General features: G+C 43.0%; 1 protein-coding gene across 3 annotated transcripts in view; it reads left to right on the forward strand.

The window, feature by feature from the left end:
• LOC119731276 (neuropeptide FF receptor 2-like) overlaps positions 1–14916 on the forward strand; it is an 85727-nt gene extending 70811 nt beyond the window's left edge. For all 3 annotated transcript variants that reach the window (XM_038204409.1, XM_038204408.1, XM_038204410.1), the window contains 6 exons: positions 5224–6155; positions 9798–9914; positions 11062–11375; positions 12067–12162; positions 13212–13373; positions 14362–14916. In XM_038204409.1, coding sequence (XP_038060337.1) covers positions 5765–6155; positions 9798–9914; positions 11062–11375; positions 12067–12162; positions 13212–13373; positions 14362–14436 — 1155 coding nt within the window. In that variant the 5' untranslated portion in view covers positions 5224–5764 and the 3' untranslated portion in view covers positions 14437–14916. The remainder of the gene's footprint in view (positions 1–5223; positions 6156–9797; positions 9915–11061; positions 11376–12066; positions 12163–13211; positions 13374–14361) is intronic.
• The last annotated feature ends 3166 nt before the right edge of the window (positions 14917–18082 follow it).

Consider the following 18082-nt stretch of genomic DNA (forward strand, 5'->3'; position numbering starts at 1 on the left):
AAGTAAAAACATGTTATTTTTCGGGATTTCAGACCGTAATGCCCCTTTAAGCACGTGCACGCGTGTCAGATTTTGCGCACGCATGTCGGACATGAATCAAGGCTGTGATTGGTCAAAACACCATTTAGGGCGGGGCTTAATGGATATCGGTTTATTTGATTTCACGGAGCAGTCGAGCAGGAGAAATGTTGCTCAACTTTGTTCTTGGTTAGTTCTTCTCCTAAATACTCCACGTGGGAGTTTATACAGGAGGCCAGAAACACCGGGGCAAACCCCTTCTCTTAGCGATAAGTGTTTACTGGGTTCTTTTACGTGCATTTATACAACACACGGGACCTACGGCTTAACGTCCCATCCGAAGGACGAAGCAATAATGGTTAAGTGCCTTGCTTAAGAGCACAAGTGTCCGCCGGCGGGCTCGAACCCACGTCACTGTTGCCTCTGAAACACCAGAACGTGAGTCCAGTGTTCTTAACCGCTAGGCCATCACACTCCACTGCTTCATATGGTAGCAACTAGGCAATAGCCTTGACATATTGCCCTTATTACGCAGATATTTCTCTGATTAGCCGCTTCATTTAATATTGACCCCATGTCTAATGGTTTGTCAAGCCCCCATAATACAAGTAGATAATGACAGTACTCACCCGTGGCTCGCCCTCTATTTCGTGGTATACAGAGCACGGCGATGGTTAATATTGCGGCTGTTATCTTCAGAAAATGGACTCGTGAATCACAAATCTTGTTCATCGAACCGCGGATGATAAATGAGCGTAGAGGGCTCATTAATTCTGATTTCATCTGTGGACTTCACGGCACAGTGCAGTTATGTATTTGCAATAATAAAGGGATTTGGGGATTTTACATTGATTTCGTCTCTGTTTCTATTTCCATACGGAAGCAGAGAGGGAAGACTAATGTGACGATCGCCATTTTACTGAAGTGACTCCACGCGAGCGCACATATCGCACGCGCTCATATTCATAAATTTAGAGAAATAATCTATGCTCATAAGATATTGAGGCGCGCGTGTACCACCACAATAATGGCTTCTTATACAGGTAATGGCTTCCAAATAAGTTCAAAGTTTGAAAGAATTAAAGAGTACAATTCCGATTTATCGAAGTATGATTTGTACATCATCCAGTGCGGGAAATAGAGCCACACAAGTTTCAATATCTCCTGTTCAAATAATGTCTTCCAAACATGATCTCTAAAACTAGAAAGCACTCAGAGAGCGCAAACCCTCGCCAAGGCTGAACAATTTCCCGCCATAATTGTCACTACACTCAAAAGAAATACTCGCATATACCCACTGGACTTCCATAGTTTATTGCACATTTAAAATATCAACAGGAGTGCTCATCATTCAGAATTTATCGAAAAATAACAATGTTGGCATCTTTATATCGTTAGTTATTCAATAACACAGATCCTTGAACTAAAATCTTTGCAGTCTACATGTATAATGTCTGTGTCGCCGTACGTCTCCACTCCCCCATTGTATAAAATGGTCTAGTCCATTGACCTGTGTGGTACGATTAGGTCGGTGAAGGGTCGCCGGTCAGTGCACGCACACGAAGCTGCTCAGTTGTACACAGAGGTTCATGGTCTCTACACATTATATTGGCACATACAAAATGGTGAAGAATCCTTTAAAAAAATCCTGCATCCAGACGCAGATCCGGATCACTTCCAAAATATAATCGATTTGTACTTGTACCAAGGACCACCCCCAAAAAATAATATCATGAAAATCCATCCATATCTTTTTGAGTTATCCTGTTCAAACAAAGACCAACCAACAACAAACAAACAACCAACGCCGATGAAAACATTACCTCCTTGGTGGGGGTAATAATGATATATTTCACGATTGCAACAGAACTAGAAATGAGCAATAGCTCATTTCGCTTCTGATAATAAAGCTCTCCCGGTGACAATTTGATATATCATCCAAATCGTCCGTGCGTAAAATGGAACGGTGTGCCAGCTTTCACCGCCAGTAATAGCCATCCCCTGCCCCGGCCACCGCCAAAGCCGATGGTGGGACAGTTTAGATTTCACATTAACCGAACTGTTCAGGCTTGGTAGACTGCCGTAAAGGGCGTCATATTTTGTAGTCAATCCAGTTTCTTGTTTTTCTTTTTTAACACCCAGTAGTGAGCTTCATTATCATAATCATGTGTAATTAGGCCACCAGTATATATTGCAACGCAACGGGCGTCCATCTCGCCATGGGGTTTAAGATTTCCATCGGCAGGCATCAATAGAAGAATTACGGATGCTTATGGAAGTCTGTGTGGCGTATTCGTTTCAATCGTACGGTGCTTTGAGACTTCAGTCTAGTATAGCTTTAGGTTACAAGTATAGAGTTGTTTCCGCATGGTATACTTGATATAGTACGTCCTTCCGGCAACGTTGCACACCCGTAAAGGTGTATTGTAATAAGTATGGGTATCACATCCCGTCAAACTATGCAGATATCGCTAAAAAGAAATTTTTAGATACAGTGAGTTTTTCAAACTGTTAATCAAGATTACCTATTCGGTAACGTTAATTACCCATTATCTGAACAAAAAAATTGTTAAATGTTTTATAAAAAAGATTTCAAATCGCATACAGTTCAAGGAATTTACAACATTTGCAAACATCAAAAACAACATTACCACATTATCACGAAATACCTTACTGGACTGAATGACAGTCTAAAGCATCTTGTACAATCATGGCACCTGGTGTGCTGACATTTTCAAGAAAAGTTGTATGTTTGTATCAATTTTCAACGCTGGTCGGGCGACCAGCGTTGGAGAAAGCTTTTTTTTTCAAATACTACTCCCAATTTATCATATTTAGTAAGTCCGCATTTTCTTTGCAATCGATTATGCATCTGTGAACGGATGCAAGCCAGCTAGACTGATTCCCTGACCTTACAATTCCCCGACTTCTAAAAATTGTTCCGTTTAATCTTAAGTGAGGTCAGGAAACTAGACTACAACAACATGATTGTGCTTCTTGGTTTTTCCCAGCATCTACGAACACAAAACCCAAACAAGTAGTCGTTGTTACAATATTTGCTATAATATACTACCCCCCCCCCAAATCGATTTATTTCTGAAAATTACAGCAAAAGCAAATGTTGTATATTCCCTTTAACAACAGATGATACTTCAAATTTGCTTTTAGAATACCATTACTGTTCCAACCGACGTAGCACCTTAGCAGACCATCCCAGAAACTTAAACTCGTTGAAATTAAAGACTCTTGGGGGCGGCAGACAACTTATCACTGTGTTTTTCATCTTCAGTAAACAACGTAGATATCTGTTCCATTGTTAAAAACAACAACTTAAGGCCCCTCTTATTTGAAACCACTGTATGAGATTACCCCAAAAATAAACTACAATAATTAGAACAAACCAGGAAAATAAGATTCGTGGGTTATCGACATACTCTCCCTTTTGCCGATAAGATAATCTATTTGCAGCTGAGGTTTGGCCCAGTCTTCCGCGTAGCCTGGCCTGACTCACTGATGGGTTGACAGATTGGCTCAGGACGTGCATACCGCCATCATCTAGTTCAACCGTACCAAAAGCAAACCACGGCCCGACGAAATCTAGCGTGGAAACACGTCGGTCATCGTTCCTTTCCTTCTCTGAAAGGATGTTAATTTACCGGTTGTCTTCAAATTACCTCACTCTCACCTATCATCTTTTGACCAGTCTGGCGTGGAATTTGTTATATTGATCAATGATTGTACCGTGCCGGGCCCTCGAGATCGCGCCTGAGTGCGCGCTGGGGAGCCCTGTGGCGCTAACCGCTCGGCACGGCGCGGCTGGACGAAGAAATTTAGGGCTTTTATCCTAACCTGATTATCCGATGAACTTTTTACTGCCAAATAATGGCATGTTCACTTCATTGTTTTGGGGCTGCTAAGGTCATGGTAGTCACATGTGATGCTAGGGACATTTGCTCTCGAAACTTGTAGATCCTGGATCCTGGAAAGATCTACCCTTTGTGCCAGAAACCGAAGCCCCGTGTGGTATACTCGATTCTACACTTTCACGAGTGTAGTGAGGATATTGACGGCTTCGTGTTGACAGGGCTGTATTTGTGTGTTGTGCGTTAACGTGACGGGTACTCCAATTAGCAAGAGCCCCTCGACGATCAAATTGCGCCACCACTCGGCCGTGAATTATTGCCTGGCTGGGGCTTTCAAGTTGGGACAGGAAGACACGCTTGGAATTAAATAACGCTAACTCAATCTGCAGTGGACAACACGCGAGCCAATTATCTTTGTAGTTCGGTCACGCAGGCCTGCTGTGGTGCATTGGGCTATCAATCCCAACACATTGACAGGTTGCATGTCTGCCAAACAAGTGCGTAAAGTCTTCCTGTAGTCCGTGCCCGGCTGGTCTAGTCTGGAACAAGTCCGCCGGCTGATCCACTCCACTCGATTGATCCAACCCCATACGGAAACGCAAAGGATTGTGGGCACGCACTCCTACAAAGCCTGACGCAAATGTGAATAAAAACATTTTGAGGCTTTGCATGATGGAGAGTAAAGCTTCAGAGAAGTTTGTGGATACCCAATGTGACGTGGCCAAAAACTCTAACATAGAAGCGAATGTCTGGGAACCAGTGGCCATTGCAATTTCACGGAGTTCCTATTGAAACCACAAAGAAACAACTTGCTTTCAATATCAAAAATCGGTTACCAGCAGAAATGCCATGTTATGTGTACTTGTGACTGGTTCCCGACTGCTTTTTGCTTAGCACGTTAAAATTTGCTAGCCGATATATTTTGTTAGCAGCCCCTTGCATCAGCTTTAGTCATTTTTTAAATGCATGGATTGTCCGCAAACTTCTCCCGAGTTGAAGACACCGATAACCTTGAATTTGGACGTTGACGTGAACGTTTTCGTTTGTGCTCTCTGCGTGTATGCTTCCTCATCACTTTCAGCACGATTTCGTAGCAAAATGCCAATTTTTGTCTCTCACGTGCACATGTCTAATAGAACCATAGTGTGACGATATAATCCCACCATTTCTCTGCAAAATTAAAAGATGATTTTCTCCTAAATGTGTCGTTCGTACAGATAGTATAGACTACCCCAAATCAAGAACCAGCTCAATAATACAGCCCATCCAACACAGCTTGCTTCATTACATCCAATTGTACGTTTACCACCTTCTGGTTTTCTTTCCCCCCTTGTCTTTTCAGAATTCGCAATTCTAACGGATGGTAATTTCTCATTATCGAACGGTGTCCACTTTGCGCGTTGAGTGAGATTCGCGACGCTTACGTCATCGCCACGCGCTCCTTGACGAAAGGGTTTACCGAAGATATTGAGAGAGGCATTTTGGTCGGCGTCCTGATCTCCCTCATCGCAGCTCGGACCCCAAAAGGCGGGAAAGCTAAAGAACGTCATCTGGTCCGTGGTAGTGGAGCAGGGCGCAACGAACCAATCGCTACCACCGACGACAGCACGTGCTTAACGGCGCGCTCTAGCTCCTCGTACCCGTGTGATGGCACCTGGTTGTTGATGTCCCGTCCCTCGGGAGGTTTGCCACGTCCTTAAAAGAAACAGGATTAGTATCTCTTAGATGTCCGCGTGGGTAATGTTTGCTTTAATCTCGGGAACCTAAAACGTGCAGTTCATTGTGAATTGGACACTTGTTTCACGAGGCAAGCGCTACGATTGCTCTATTCTTAAGAAAGATAAATGATGATAAGCTGTAAATAGAACGGTGAGACTCTCAAAATGAGTATGGTATCAAGTCGTCCAGGTTACTCCATCCTTGGCGATGACTACCCAAACTCCACGGACTATGATTTTGGCAACCAGTCATCCACCATGGAGCCGATGCCGTACTACACCTACACTCCCCCGTATGTCCCTCCCGCAGTCCTGGCCGCTAAGGTCGTGTCTGTCGCTTTGATCATCCTCATCACCGTGGTAGGTAACAGCATCGTCATCACCATCATCCTCTCCAACAAGCACATGCGGACCACCACCTACTTCTACCTGATGAATCTGGCGGTAGCTGACATCATCATAGCGCTCATCTCTGAGTGGACCTGGTTGGCTAACCACCTGATGCAGAGGTGGATCTTTGGAGCGGCAATGTGCAAGATTTCTGCGTTACTCCAAGGTGAGTTTAACTAGTCGGTAGCAGTGTCGAAGTTGAGTCTAGCACAAGTTAACCACAAGGCCATCACAAATCCGGTCCAAAGTAAATCACAAGTGCAGTCATAAGTCCAATCACAAGTTTGGTGAACAATTCGTAGGTCGCACTACGAAGTGGCATAGGCCTTTCGTGGATAATTGCCGCGCCACATAGTGACGTATCGTGTGCACGAAGTCCATAGACGATCCTCCACTTAGTGATGCGGCAGAACTATCATATTCGTCACTTTGTGGTGAACCCAACGATATTACAAAATTGTCCCATTTAAATTGGAAAGCTTGTGACGGACTTGACCACAACACTATATTATAGGGTTGTCGTTACCAATTTATAGCTTTTACTGGCCCTTTATATTAAAACACTCATTGACAGTGGTACATATACAGTATGTCCCCCCAAAAGAGTCCGTCTGACAATTTTTGAAATAACTTCAAAACACTGAGGTCAATTTTGAAAATGTTTGGTTGTGCAGATATTCGTTATCCTCGGCCTTAACCCCTATGACTTTCGTTTACATTTCAGTCATGCATCACTACCAATTTTAACGCACCAACATTTTGGACACTGTGATCAAATTCCTTGTCTTAATCAATTTCAGGGTTTTTTTTAAATGTAAGCTGTGTAAACTCCTACATGTTGTGAAAAGGGCTGCGGTTGAGATTGGAATCATAGCAAGACATGAGTTTGCTCAATTGGCAATTGATTCCAGTCTAAACCATTTCAGTCTTATTTTTCACAACATGCAGGATTTTACAAAGCTTACATAAGATGGCACTGAAATTGATTAAGGCATGGAAAGTGGTCACAGCGTCCAAAATGTTGTTGTGATCAATTGACAATTGTGTAGTGATGCGTGACTGAAATTACACTGTAAAAACAGTGTTTAGCATTTAAACACATAAGAACGTGTTTAGAGTTTAAAACGTTTAGGAATGTGTTTCAATTCTAAACGTTTACCACTTTTTAATGTTGTGAAACTTAAACGTGTTTACGTTTTGGACATGTACTTAGGATTGTCTATCTAAATGCGCTTAGGAAGGTGTTTAAATGCTAAACATATTATTTATTGAACATGTCAAACGGATAATGCGTGTCACAGAAAAAGGACATCTAAACATGTCATGATGCTAAACGTGTGGAAAAAGTGGGTACAGAATAAGTGTTAAGAAATGTGTTTAAATCCTAAGCACCATTTTTACAGTGATCTCGTAGGGGTTTAGGCCAAGGATAAGGAGTATCTGCACAACCAAACATTTTCAAAATCAACTTCACGGTTTTGTAGTTATTTCAAAACCAATCTGACGGACACTTTTTGTGGACATACTGTATATAAAGAGCGTGGGTTTTTTTCGTGTAAAAAAGGAACAAATTCAATGCATTAATACAACTTGGATGCATGTCTATTTTCCCCAGGACAATATACAAGTCAAATCCCATCTATATTTCACGCAGTAATCCACTCCCTCGTTTACATTATTACAGTGGCCTTGTCGCAGTCTGACTTTAACATGCTGCAAGCCACGCTCAAGTTTTTCACTACAGCCAACTTTGGTAACACAAGAATTAGATGATGCACTTTCAAAACTCGACTTTCCTCAGTCTTAAGCCTCGGGCGTGATTGGACCAACCCGTTGTGTAAGACGAACAAGACGAAGCCAACTTGAAGCCTGGATCAGCATCTCTTGCGGGGGGTGCAGATTGCTTTACTCTTGAAACTATCCTAAGAATCCGAAAGACCTGCAAGTATACATGTACTTCTTTTGGCAAAGTGGCAACATCATGCCAGGAAATTGGCTCCCATTACACTGCGCTAATTTCCCTCTAGATCATCGTGTGTCCTTTTGTCCTCGATGTTTCTCTACGTTGTGATCACATACCAAGGCTATGAAATCCCCAACAGCCGGATCTGGTTAATTCCAGACATATGCTAGTGGAAAAAACCCTGCCAGATTTCTAAAGCGTGCGAGTACTAAGAATCACGCTGGCTCCCCGTAATCAATAGCTTCAGCGCTTAAAACCTCGTAAATATTTGTCGTGAGCGGCGAAGGACGGCTGGCGATCCGGTGAAATAGTCGAGCAGCGAGCGGACGCGCGGACCGGATCGAGCCCGCGGGTCCAGAACGGCCTATCCACGGCGCGCGTTGTAAGACGGCCCCGATCGGGTGACATATCGGGTATCGGGGCACGGTAGCCCAGGCTAATTGAAATCTCAACACACAAATCTGGGCCAGGGCTGAAACTGCATGCCTGCACGCTGGGCGCACGTGTTTACATACTCCGTTTAGCTGAGCTGAATGATGAAAGTGATGCCTCGAAACGGATCGGATGCGCTAAGACAGACCGATCGTTTGACAAGATTGCGCAGATGATTTCAAGGTAGAAGATAAACGGTTTGAATTGCGCGCGATTGAGTATCAAGGAGCCAACGTCAATCTCCAAACAAAGCGAGCAAGACTTGAGAAAGTATTTGAAAAGTCTGTCGCAATTACCACGTGACTTCCACTCCTCGCTGGTTGGCTGATGTACGTCACGTGATAGATTTATGTTTATATGTGCGCTCGAACTGCGTTAATAACACCTAGACTAAAGTCGAAAGACCATATTTTGGCATTAAATCAGTGTCAAGTATAGCACATTCCATTTTCTCGAATTACAACTAGCTGCAGTGCTTTTACCCAGTTGATTTATTATCTGCAAAGTTTGCGATTTCAAACGAATTCACATTCATCTGCTATATAAATCAAACCTCAGTTTTTACATCTGTGACGGATTAACTTCGTTGCCGATCTAGAGGTTCGTGGTTCATGTTCAACCTGAGTCGAATATTCTTTGATCATTTTGCCACCGGCCGATTCACAATGCAGTGCGCCACCAAGAGTTTGCCACGGAGAGTTCATTTTTCCCAGTGCATTGTGGGAGATGGTCGACAAATTCGCAGCGAAGGACATTTGAAATTGTTCGTTTTTCCGGTCAGTTTTTTTCGTAAGCGTATGATTCGAGTATCTGTTTGCCCCCTTTTTTTCTTTTTATCAATATGGTGGTTTTTTTTAAGGCGGCAGAACGCTATGCCCAAATCTATAACAAAGTAGCTCAAGTTGTCTACTGACACTCATTCAAATTGGCCATGTTTTGTCGACCGTAAACTTGGAAAATGGACTCTCCATGGCAAACTCTTGGTGGCGCAATGCATTGTGAATCGCCCGAATTCAGGCGCAGATCCAGAGGGGTGGGGCAGCTATAATAGTACGCAAAAAAATAACAAAAAAAACCCAATGTACTGCTTTATTGTGTGCCCCTGTCCGCCACAATCGGACATAAAAAAATTAAATCTGACGGGCCTAAACCCCCTTGCACACATTCCTGGATCCCCCCTGTGTATAACAAAAACAAAACCCCGATTCCAATACGGGCGATTCCCAATAGTGCGCCTCCAAGAGTTTGCAGCGCGTTGGCCAATCACAATGCGCGAAATCAGTCGACCTTTTCCAAACGGGCGTTGGGTCGACAGATTTTGCGCATTGTGATTGGCCAACGCGTTGCAAACTCTTGGAGGCGCACTATTGGGAATCGCCCGTATTGATTGATGCTTTCTTTTTACTGTTACAGGTGTTTCAATTCATGTCAGTATCCTGACACTGACTGTGGTGGCCGGCGACCGATACTTCGCCATTTTGCATCCGCTGAAATCTCGCGTGATCAAGAGAAACGCGGGACTTGTCATCGGTAAAAGATATACAGATTTAAAAATTAGGCTGCATCCGAATCAGCTGTCTAGAGCTAGGTCTAGGTCTGCGCCCATTGAAATACGCGGGGACGCACTGACAGTAGACGTAGCCGTAGCTCCTGAAGTCCGTTTCGGACACGGCCTAAAGTTAAACGGGTTCATCAGTCAGTGACATTGGCCAAGTTCGCGCAAGGATTATAGTTGACCAATGGTTAACCATAGTTCGACTAACGATTGCCCGAACTCTTTCTAGTCGACGGTGGTTGACTACGCTAGTCGACTATTTGGAACCAACCTACTGGGGCTGGTTGCATCTCTGGTAACCAATAGCCGCGCGCATTCATAACGCTAGCAGAGAGCCAGGATCCAGAAGTTTTGCGATGACATTTTGACCAGCGTTTGACTAGAGACGTTCGCACTTTGCTATCAGTGCGCAGGCATAAGGTACTTCACAAATCAACCACTAGTCGACTAATGGTCCTTGCCCGAACTTGGCCTCAGTTGCTCAGTCAGTGAGGGGACACTGACTAGTATGAGCCAGCAGACGTTCTTAATATCCGGTTCGTAAGTGTGACGTCATTTCAACTACTGCACACGGTTGTAGCATTGGAACCAATGTGACCAGCCGGTTCGTTACTGTGACGTCATCTCAATTCAACAACACACGGTGTAGCATAGCGCAAATGGAACTGGAAGTTAACCGGAAGCTCGAGCATTTAGTCAATGGGCGCTAGTAATCATGGTGCGCGCGCGTGTAAAAGACACAGTCACTTTAATGCCAACCGTACAGACACAAGTAGGCCTAATGCGTAAGGTAACACTTCCATGACTGAAGGTTTTCACATTTTGTGACCGTTTTTTGCTGTCCTAGAGGGCCAGGTTAATAGTGTTTTCCTTGTATGCCTGTCCATCTCACTGACTTACTGCCTGACTGATCCGGGCAGTAATATTGTAAAGAACTACCCCATAACTCACACGAATTGGGCTAATACTTGCTCGTTATGTATACCAGATGTATGAAAAGACCTCCAGCGATTAGTCACTGAAAAAAATAATTAGGCCTAAATAGAATTTTGTGTCGGCTCTTGGACCATCTTTGATAGGCTTACATTGTCTTGTTATCCACCCCTGCCCCCGTTCCACCAGGCATTGTCTGGCTGATAGCTTTCCTGATCAACATCCCTATGCTCCTCAACATGAAGCACACCACCCACACGTGGGATGACGGCCAAGTCATCAGCTGGTGCTACGAGTACTGGGAAGGGGAAGACAGGCGCCATCAAGAGTTGATCAGGGCCGTCTACACCACGCTGCTGTTTGTGGGCGTGTACGTGCTGCCGCTGTTCCTCATGTCTGTCACGTATATCCGGATCGGCTGCACGCTCAAGTCACGCAGCACGCACGGGCCGGGCGTGAAGGTGGAAGGCAAGGTGTCGACGCAGGAGCGCTCCAAAAGAAAGGTACCGGGAATTAACCATCCCTTCACGAACAGTGCCCAGTTTCATGGCATTTTTTTCACATGCAGCAATAAACTATGGCAGATAAATTGTGAAATCTGTATCGTAATGTCACTTATTAAACCCAAATATTCCTTTGAGGTGGCTTGCCTATTGCTACATGCTTACTGCTTACTGTCTCCTGACCATATTACTATATTATAGATTTAGCGTGCCTAAAGAATCTTTGCGTGAATTGAATGAAAAGTTCTTCATTCGAGGAGAAAGACTTTCACCATTCTGTCCATACCAAGACGAACTCACGACACGACATTCCACAAGTTTTCTTGAGTTATTTTTTGAAAAGTAAGCTAGCCTAAAGTTCTGTTTTGTTATCCCCTGGCTTTTTAAGCCAAGAAAGGGGGGTATTGCGATCTGTCTGTGTGTCTGCGTCTTCCATTTTGGTTAGGTTAACTGTTTAGTGCTGTCATATGAAAAGTCAGACTTCACTCTCAACTAAACTTGGTGACAATAATATTTCGGTGGGGGGACTTTAGATGACGTGAGATATTTGAGGTCAAATGTCATCTAGGGGTCAATTGAGGTCATTGTTGATTTTGGTTAGGTACACTGAAAAGATACACTGACTGTATAAATACTGCCAGCATGCCAGGGGATCGCGCATGTTTAACTTGCAGTATTTTTTGTCATACAGGTCATTAAGATGCTGGTGGTAGTGGTGAGTATCTTCGCGCTGTGCTGGCTGCCCTTCCACATCCTCAATCTCATTCAGGATTGGTCGCCTGATATTGTAAGTATTACTACGTCACGACCATCCTGACTAATCAATTTCCGGAGCGATTCCTTGCTGTCGCGGGCTCTGTGCATTAAAGCCTTACAATCATGCGCTTTAGCTAATTAAATTCCAGAGTGATCTCTGGTACAAAATGGGTACTGTACCCAAGTGTACCCAAGATGCTTGGCATCACCACGCTATATTATGGGACTAGCTGATCAAATTCCAGAGCGATCTCTGCTATAAATGGACTTTACGCGCAATTTTACCTGACATCACCGAGCTATAGCCAATCAGGTTCCAGAGCGACCCCTTTTTAACCCCTTAAGGACGGGGTGTAATGGGGACATTCCTCCACACATAGAGCAAGTGGCCCGCATGACTGCACAGCCTTTGTGTGGTAGCGGGACTGCACAAAAACAGCAGCTGTGGAACTACCCACTAGCCGTCTGCCACGGCATACCACAGCTAGCAACTGCGTTCCAATGAGGATAAGCGGCCGCGGCCATGACCGCTTCCCGTACGCATGGGGTTAAAATTAACCATTGATTCTTTGCACAAATAAAATTATGCTTGACTCCTCAATGGTAATATTAAAACGTACCCGTCAGGCACGCTATCAACCTGACTGCGAAATATAGATATTTTTTTTAGATCACTCATTTTCTAGTAATATATTAAAAGTTCTTCACTTTTAAATGAGTCATCAAACGAAAAAAAAAACCGGCCGATGTTTGCTGATCGACATTTATAAATCTAATAATTATATCTCCCTCCCGGGTATGAAATAACTGTCCCCTGGAAGGATATTACCTATAGGCCTACAAGGAAAACCTACGGAGCCCGGCGGGGACTGAGAACTTAGTTCACATGTTGGTCTTGGTTGGACTCAAACCCGAGCCATAGAGGTGGAAGTCGAAGACTTGAAGCACCGCTGTGCCAAACTGACCTTACGATAATATCATAAATGGGTGAGATTCCAACAGCCGAGAAATCAATAATTTACCGACCTCCTTTGATTCTTCCCGTTCCTTGGTGTCTTTCCTTGGATGCTAATTTTTTAGGAGGCAGACGGCATCCCCAAGGAGCTGTGGTTCATCTGTACCTGGCTGGCCTACGCAAACAGCGCAATGAACCCGTTCGTCTACTGCGGCTTCAACGAGAATTTCCGGCGGGGATTCCGAGACGCTTTCACGGGGCGGTGGTGCGCCGGCAAGAAACGGCAGGTATTACAAAAAAAAATCAAACAAAAAGGCAAAAAAAAAAAAAATAGTCATGCAAAACCTCTGCTTCGCTAAACACACATGTTCCGTAGTTGTGGGGACTACACACAGCGTTACCTCACACATCTACTGTGGACATTCCTTTGTATTTGTGTTGGTAAGAAAACCGGAGAAAAAAAACTCAATTTACTCCCACTGTAAACACTCTTCCAACCCAATTTTTTTTATCATGATTTCCTTGAGTGTTCCTCTTCATTTTGCGACGGATAAACCCAAAATGACTCTAAAGCTGTTTTCCAGAGAGGGGGAACCTAGTGTGGACGTGGGCAAGTCCACACAGCGTTCATGCATTCTGTGGACCTCTTTTGTTCACGGGCCCGCAAAGAGTATGCAAGGTTAAAGTTGTCCCATTGTACTATGGGGACCGAAGACGCTGTGGGACTGCCGAAAGTCCCCCATTAAATTGGTCCTTATTTGTATAACAATCAAACATTTCTCCATAACGCGTTGACGGCCCGCATTGCTCACACACACACAAGTGTGCATTTGCCTGCAATCGTAGACCCCCTATTGTCCCTCTTTTGTTACTCTAACATTTTAGGCAAACCTCCCATATGGTTTGTACACGATCGTCAATTGTGGACCTTCGGGAACTGTGGACCTTATGATGTCCTCTATTGTTCAACCCCGGTTGAATGCAAACACAAAGCCACATGCACACTGGTTTGTTTATGGTGTAAATCGATGATTTTCTATTGTTCCTCATCATCAATCTTTTGTTTGTGCTCATGACCTTTTCTTGCGCATTGTCCAATTAGATCACGACATTTTGGTCAGGTGACCAGGACTGCTCGATGAAATTGGATCACACGTATACAGTGAAGAAATGTACACAAACCACAATGGTGGGCGGGCCTATGGCACAACCCCGAACGTCCCTTTGTCATGAATAATTATCAAGTTTGGTTAATATTGATTGATTGTTTTGTAGGTGAAGCCAAATAAGTCTGTCTGCTCGTCACAGGTAACGGACGGCACCGTTGTAGAGAGCACCAGCATGCTTTGATGAAACACACACCAAGCCACGCATAGAAAGACAAATACACGAACAACAGTAGAACAACGGATGTATTTTGTTGGTCACAAGAAAGCAAAAGCTAGTTGTATTTGTCTTACCAATTTGGTGCTATGTGACAAGTGGATACCGTAACGACGGAGGCCCAGCTTGGACAGTTGAGGCGGTTTTGGGCCGGAATTCGGCCAGTTATTAAAGTCTGATGGAAACTCCGGTATTTTGAAATGTGACAAAACTGATTGGCCACACTTTTCATACGCTGACATTCATTCTAATGCTCGTTTGCTGGCGTTTCCTCTTTTTGCCCTTGTCAACAATTATACTGTCCCATCAGCCGTTTTCCTCAATTTTAAAGGGTGTTGGGAACCAAGGGTTTATATTCTTGACTAATGTATAAATTAAAAACGAATGCGGCCAGAATTAAAAACATTTCAGGAAGTGAACACGGCTTGAAAAAAAAGACACCCCCCCCAAAAAAAAAATAAGAAAAAATAAGGTGTTCTCGCATCGAATACGCCAGGACTTCAACATATATTTCGTGCTTCCTTTTAAAGGAAAAAGCTGTACAACTCACCAAAATTTCAAATACAAATAGATGAAATTATAACTCGTTTTTGGATTTATAAACCAATTAGGTATGTGACTGATAACACGCCCGTATATTGAATTTCAATAGTATTTGAATCTAGGCCTGTAACTTGATGATAAACGTAATGATCTAGTGATCACCCTGCTTTAAAATAATTATTTATACTATAATATTGTAATAATATTACGCAGATACTCGAGGTATTATATAATGTTGATGAGTTGCTCATTAAGATGCATCCTTTTATCATCACCGGTCGTTCATGAAGACATTACGTTGAAAGTTACAACGGTGAGCTCATACGCAGGCAAATAATGTACAATTAACCATAAACTTCGGGTGATTCACAATGCAGTGCGCCACCAAGAGTTTGCCACGAAGATTTCATTTTTCCCAGTGCATTGTGGGAGAATGTCGACAAATTCAAAGCGTTGAAATTGTTCGTTTTTCCAGTCAGTAATTTCGTAAAGGATTGATTCGAGTATCTGTTTGCCCTTTTGTTTTCTTTTTATCAATGTGTTTTTTTTTTTTTGAGGCGGCAGAACGCTATGCCCCAATCTACATGTATAACAAAATAGTTCAAGTTGTCTACTGACACTCATTCAAATGGGCCATGTTTTGTCGACCGTAAACTAGAAAAATGGACTCTCCATGGCGAACTCTTGGTGGCGAACTGCATTGTGAATCGCCCGAATTCTGTCAACCACGCCCCAATGAACGTGCAAAAAAACCCAACGTAATTCACATTGGAAATAAGAGCACCAAATTACACGATATCGGCTAATTGTGCTATCGAATCAGGATACAGGATGCAAGTCCAAATCCTATAGAGCTTACTATTCGAAACGAGGATGCAAACAAGGTAGGCCCTGGGGACAAGGTCGAGTGCTCTTGGATTTTAGGGCGGTTGGGACGAGTGACTGAAACTATACGGATACGTGACGTCACCTGTGTAGTGGCCGTGAATGTGTGCGTTGTTTTTTAATGTAAGCTTTTTAAAACAAAGCCTTCTGTCACAAGGTTAATTAGTGTAGAAACTGTCTTATTTGCGTCTATGTGTCCGCAAAGGGCGTCTATCTCATTACTCTACTTATGAGGCTGATTCTTTATCGTATATGAAACTTTGTTCTTCCTAATACAAAATGTTTATTTGATGTTTAAAAGTGTTCGAACAATGTCATAATTATTCCGTAAACTGAGTTTTTCCGCAGTGAGAATGTAGAAACTAGGAATTCTGCATTATAAAGATTAAATTGTTCACCGCAAAATTAGATAATTTTCTAAACCTTTGTCCAATGCAAGCCCCCTTATCAACCCGTTTTGAATAGTTGTCATACTTGTGATGTACGAATAGTATATAGTTTTACGACTTTTCAATTTTTGGCATTGAATACCTTCGTCCTTTTTGTCTTTATTCCCAATGCTTGCGAAATTTCGATGCCATTGTGTCGAGCAAGAGGAGGTGCACAGTATTAGCAGACCTAAGAATTTATATATTTGTCTTTCAAGTAATTCCAACGGTCACTGCACGAATCAACGGCACGGCTTTTTCCCGAGGTTCGAAGATATATTGAAATGGAAAAGCTCGATTAAACCAATTTTGAGAAGAGTCATAATCTTATAGGCCAAGTAAAAAACGCACCAGTTGATCGTCCGGGTTTCTTCAAAAAGAGGAAGATGCAGGCTTTTTAAAATAATTTTTTTCCAAGATTGCCGCCATGGATTTAAATTCAAAATGGCCGCCAACTTTTCAGGTCAAATGACCTCAAGCGTTTTATTAGCTATCTTACTAGTAACGTAAGTAGAGTCAAAATATTTAGTGTTAAAAAACGTTCTATGTATTTTACCCAATTTATGCATGTTTTAAGCATGACAAAAAGTGCATTTTGAGGTGAGCAAAAAATAGAACATAGAAGCCTGTGGCTTCCAAAAAGGATGCGGGCGGGGACGATCAACCGGGAATTCGCTCTTTGCACGCTTCCGCCATAAGCATGCAGAGCCTAGATCGGGCAGATTTACACAATAAATATAGACGGTTCAGTGATTCCCGTGTCGGGGTTAACCGGCTATTTTTATCATGTACAGTTGCCAGATCGAGGTTCTGCATGCTTATGGCGGAGCGTGCAAAGGGCGTTTTTAACTTGGCCTACAATGAGATTGGCCATTTTTGTTTGAACTGGATATCGAAAATATCACTGATATCCGCTGCCGAATGCGTAAACACTTGAAGAAAGCATCGTAATCTTTCCATATCTCTGTTGAAACTAGAAAGAGATATATAGATCTATAGAATAATGCAAACAATGAGCTAAAGCTGTATAGGCTGTTCCAATCGAAGCAGCTCAGATTGATGTGCATGGCAGTGTCTGGTCATATTGCTTTCCATGTTGCAACTCCACCCTTATTAAAAGACTTTCAGTGTTTCGTGTTTGTGAATTCGCATTGTGTATAATTAGTCTATTTATGATACTTGTATATTGAAATCGCAATTGCGGTCACGCACTTGAACAAACTGTAAATATTAAAAGAAGATATTTCTGAAGAACAGTAGACCGCGTCAGTCGTCTTTTTTTCCCCTGTCACAGTTTCATTATAAATTTTACAAAATATAAAACATATCGTTCCACATTTTTAGAAGGGTGGGTTCGTTGTTTTTATAAGTTAACGTAAATATTTTGGCTGAGGGAAGGGTTGGTTAGGGTGGGGGAAGCTGACCCATGCACTTGTGTTTTTATATTCACCCTGAATGTGTACGTTTCGTCTGGACCAAACTTTTTTAGGCATTTATGTGGGGAGGATTGGGGGCGCTGTTGCTAAAACGCAGTGAGTGATGTGTACTAACATGCATTGACGATATAACTGATACGACAAACGTGGTACCCCCACCCCGACCCACCCCAGGGCCCACCCACCCCCAAAATATATTTGTATATAATAACAATAATAATGACAATAATTAAGTAATTGAATTAGTAGAGGGCAGGGGGTAATATATTCGCAAGAAGAAAATATAAGAAATTGATGAACAGCATGACAGTAAGTGAGGAA

The sequence above is a fragment of the Patiria miniata genome, unplaced genomic scaffold (assembly GCF_015706575.1).
Source record: "Patiria miniata isolate m_02_andy unplaced genomic scaffold, ASM1570657v1 HiC_scaffold_23, whole genome shotgun sequence".
NCBI lineage: Eukaryota > Metazoa > Echinodermata > Asteroidea > Valvatida > Asterinidae > Patiria > Patiria miniata.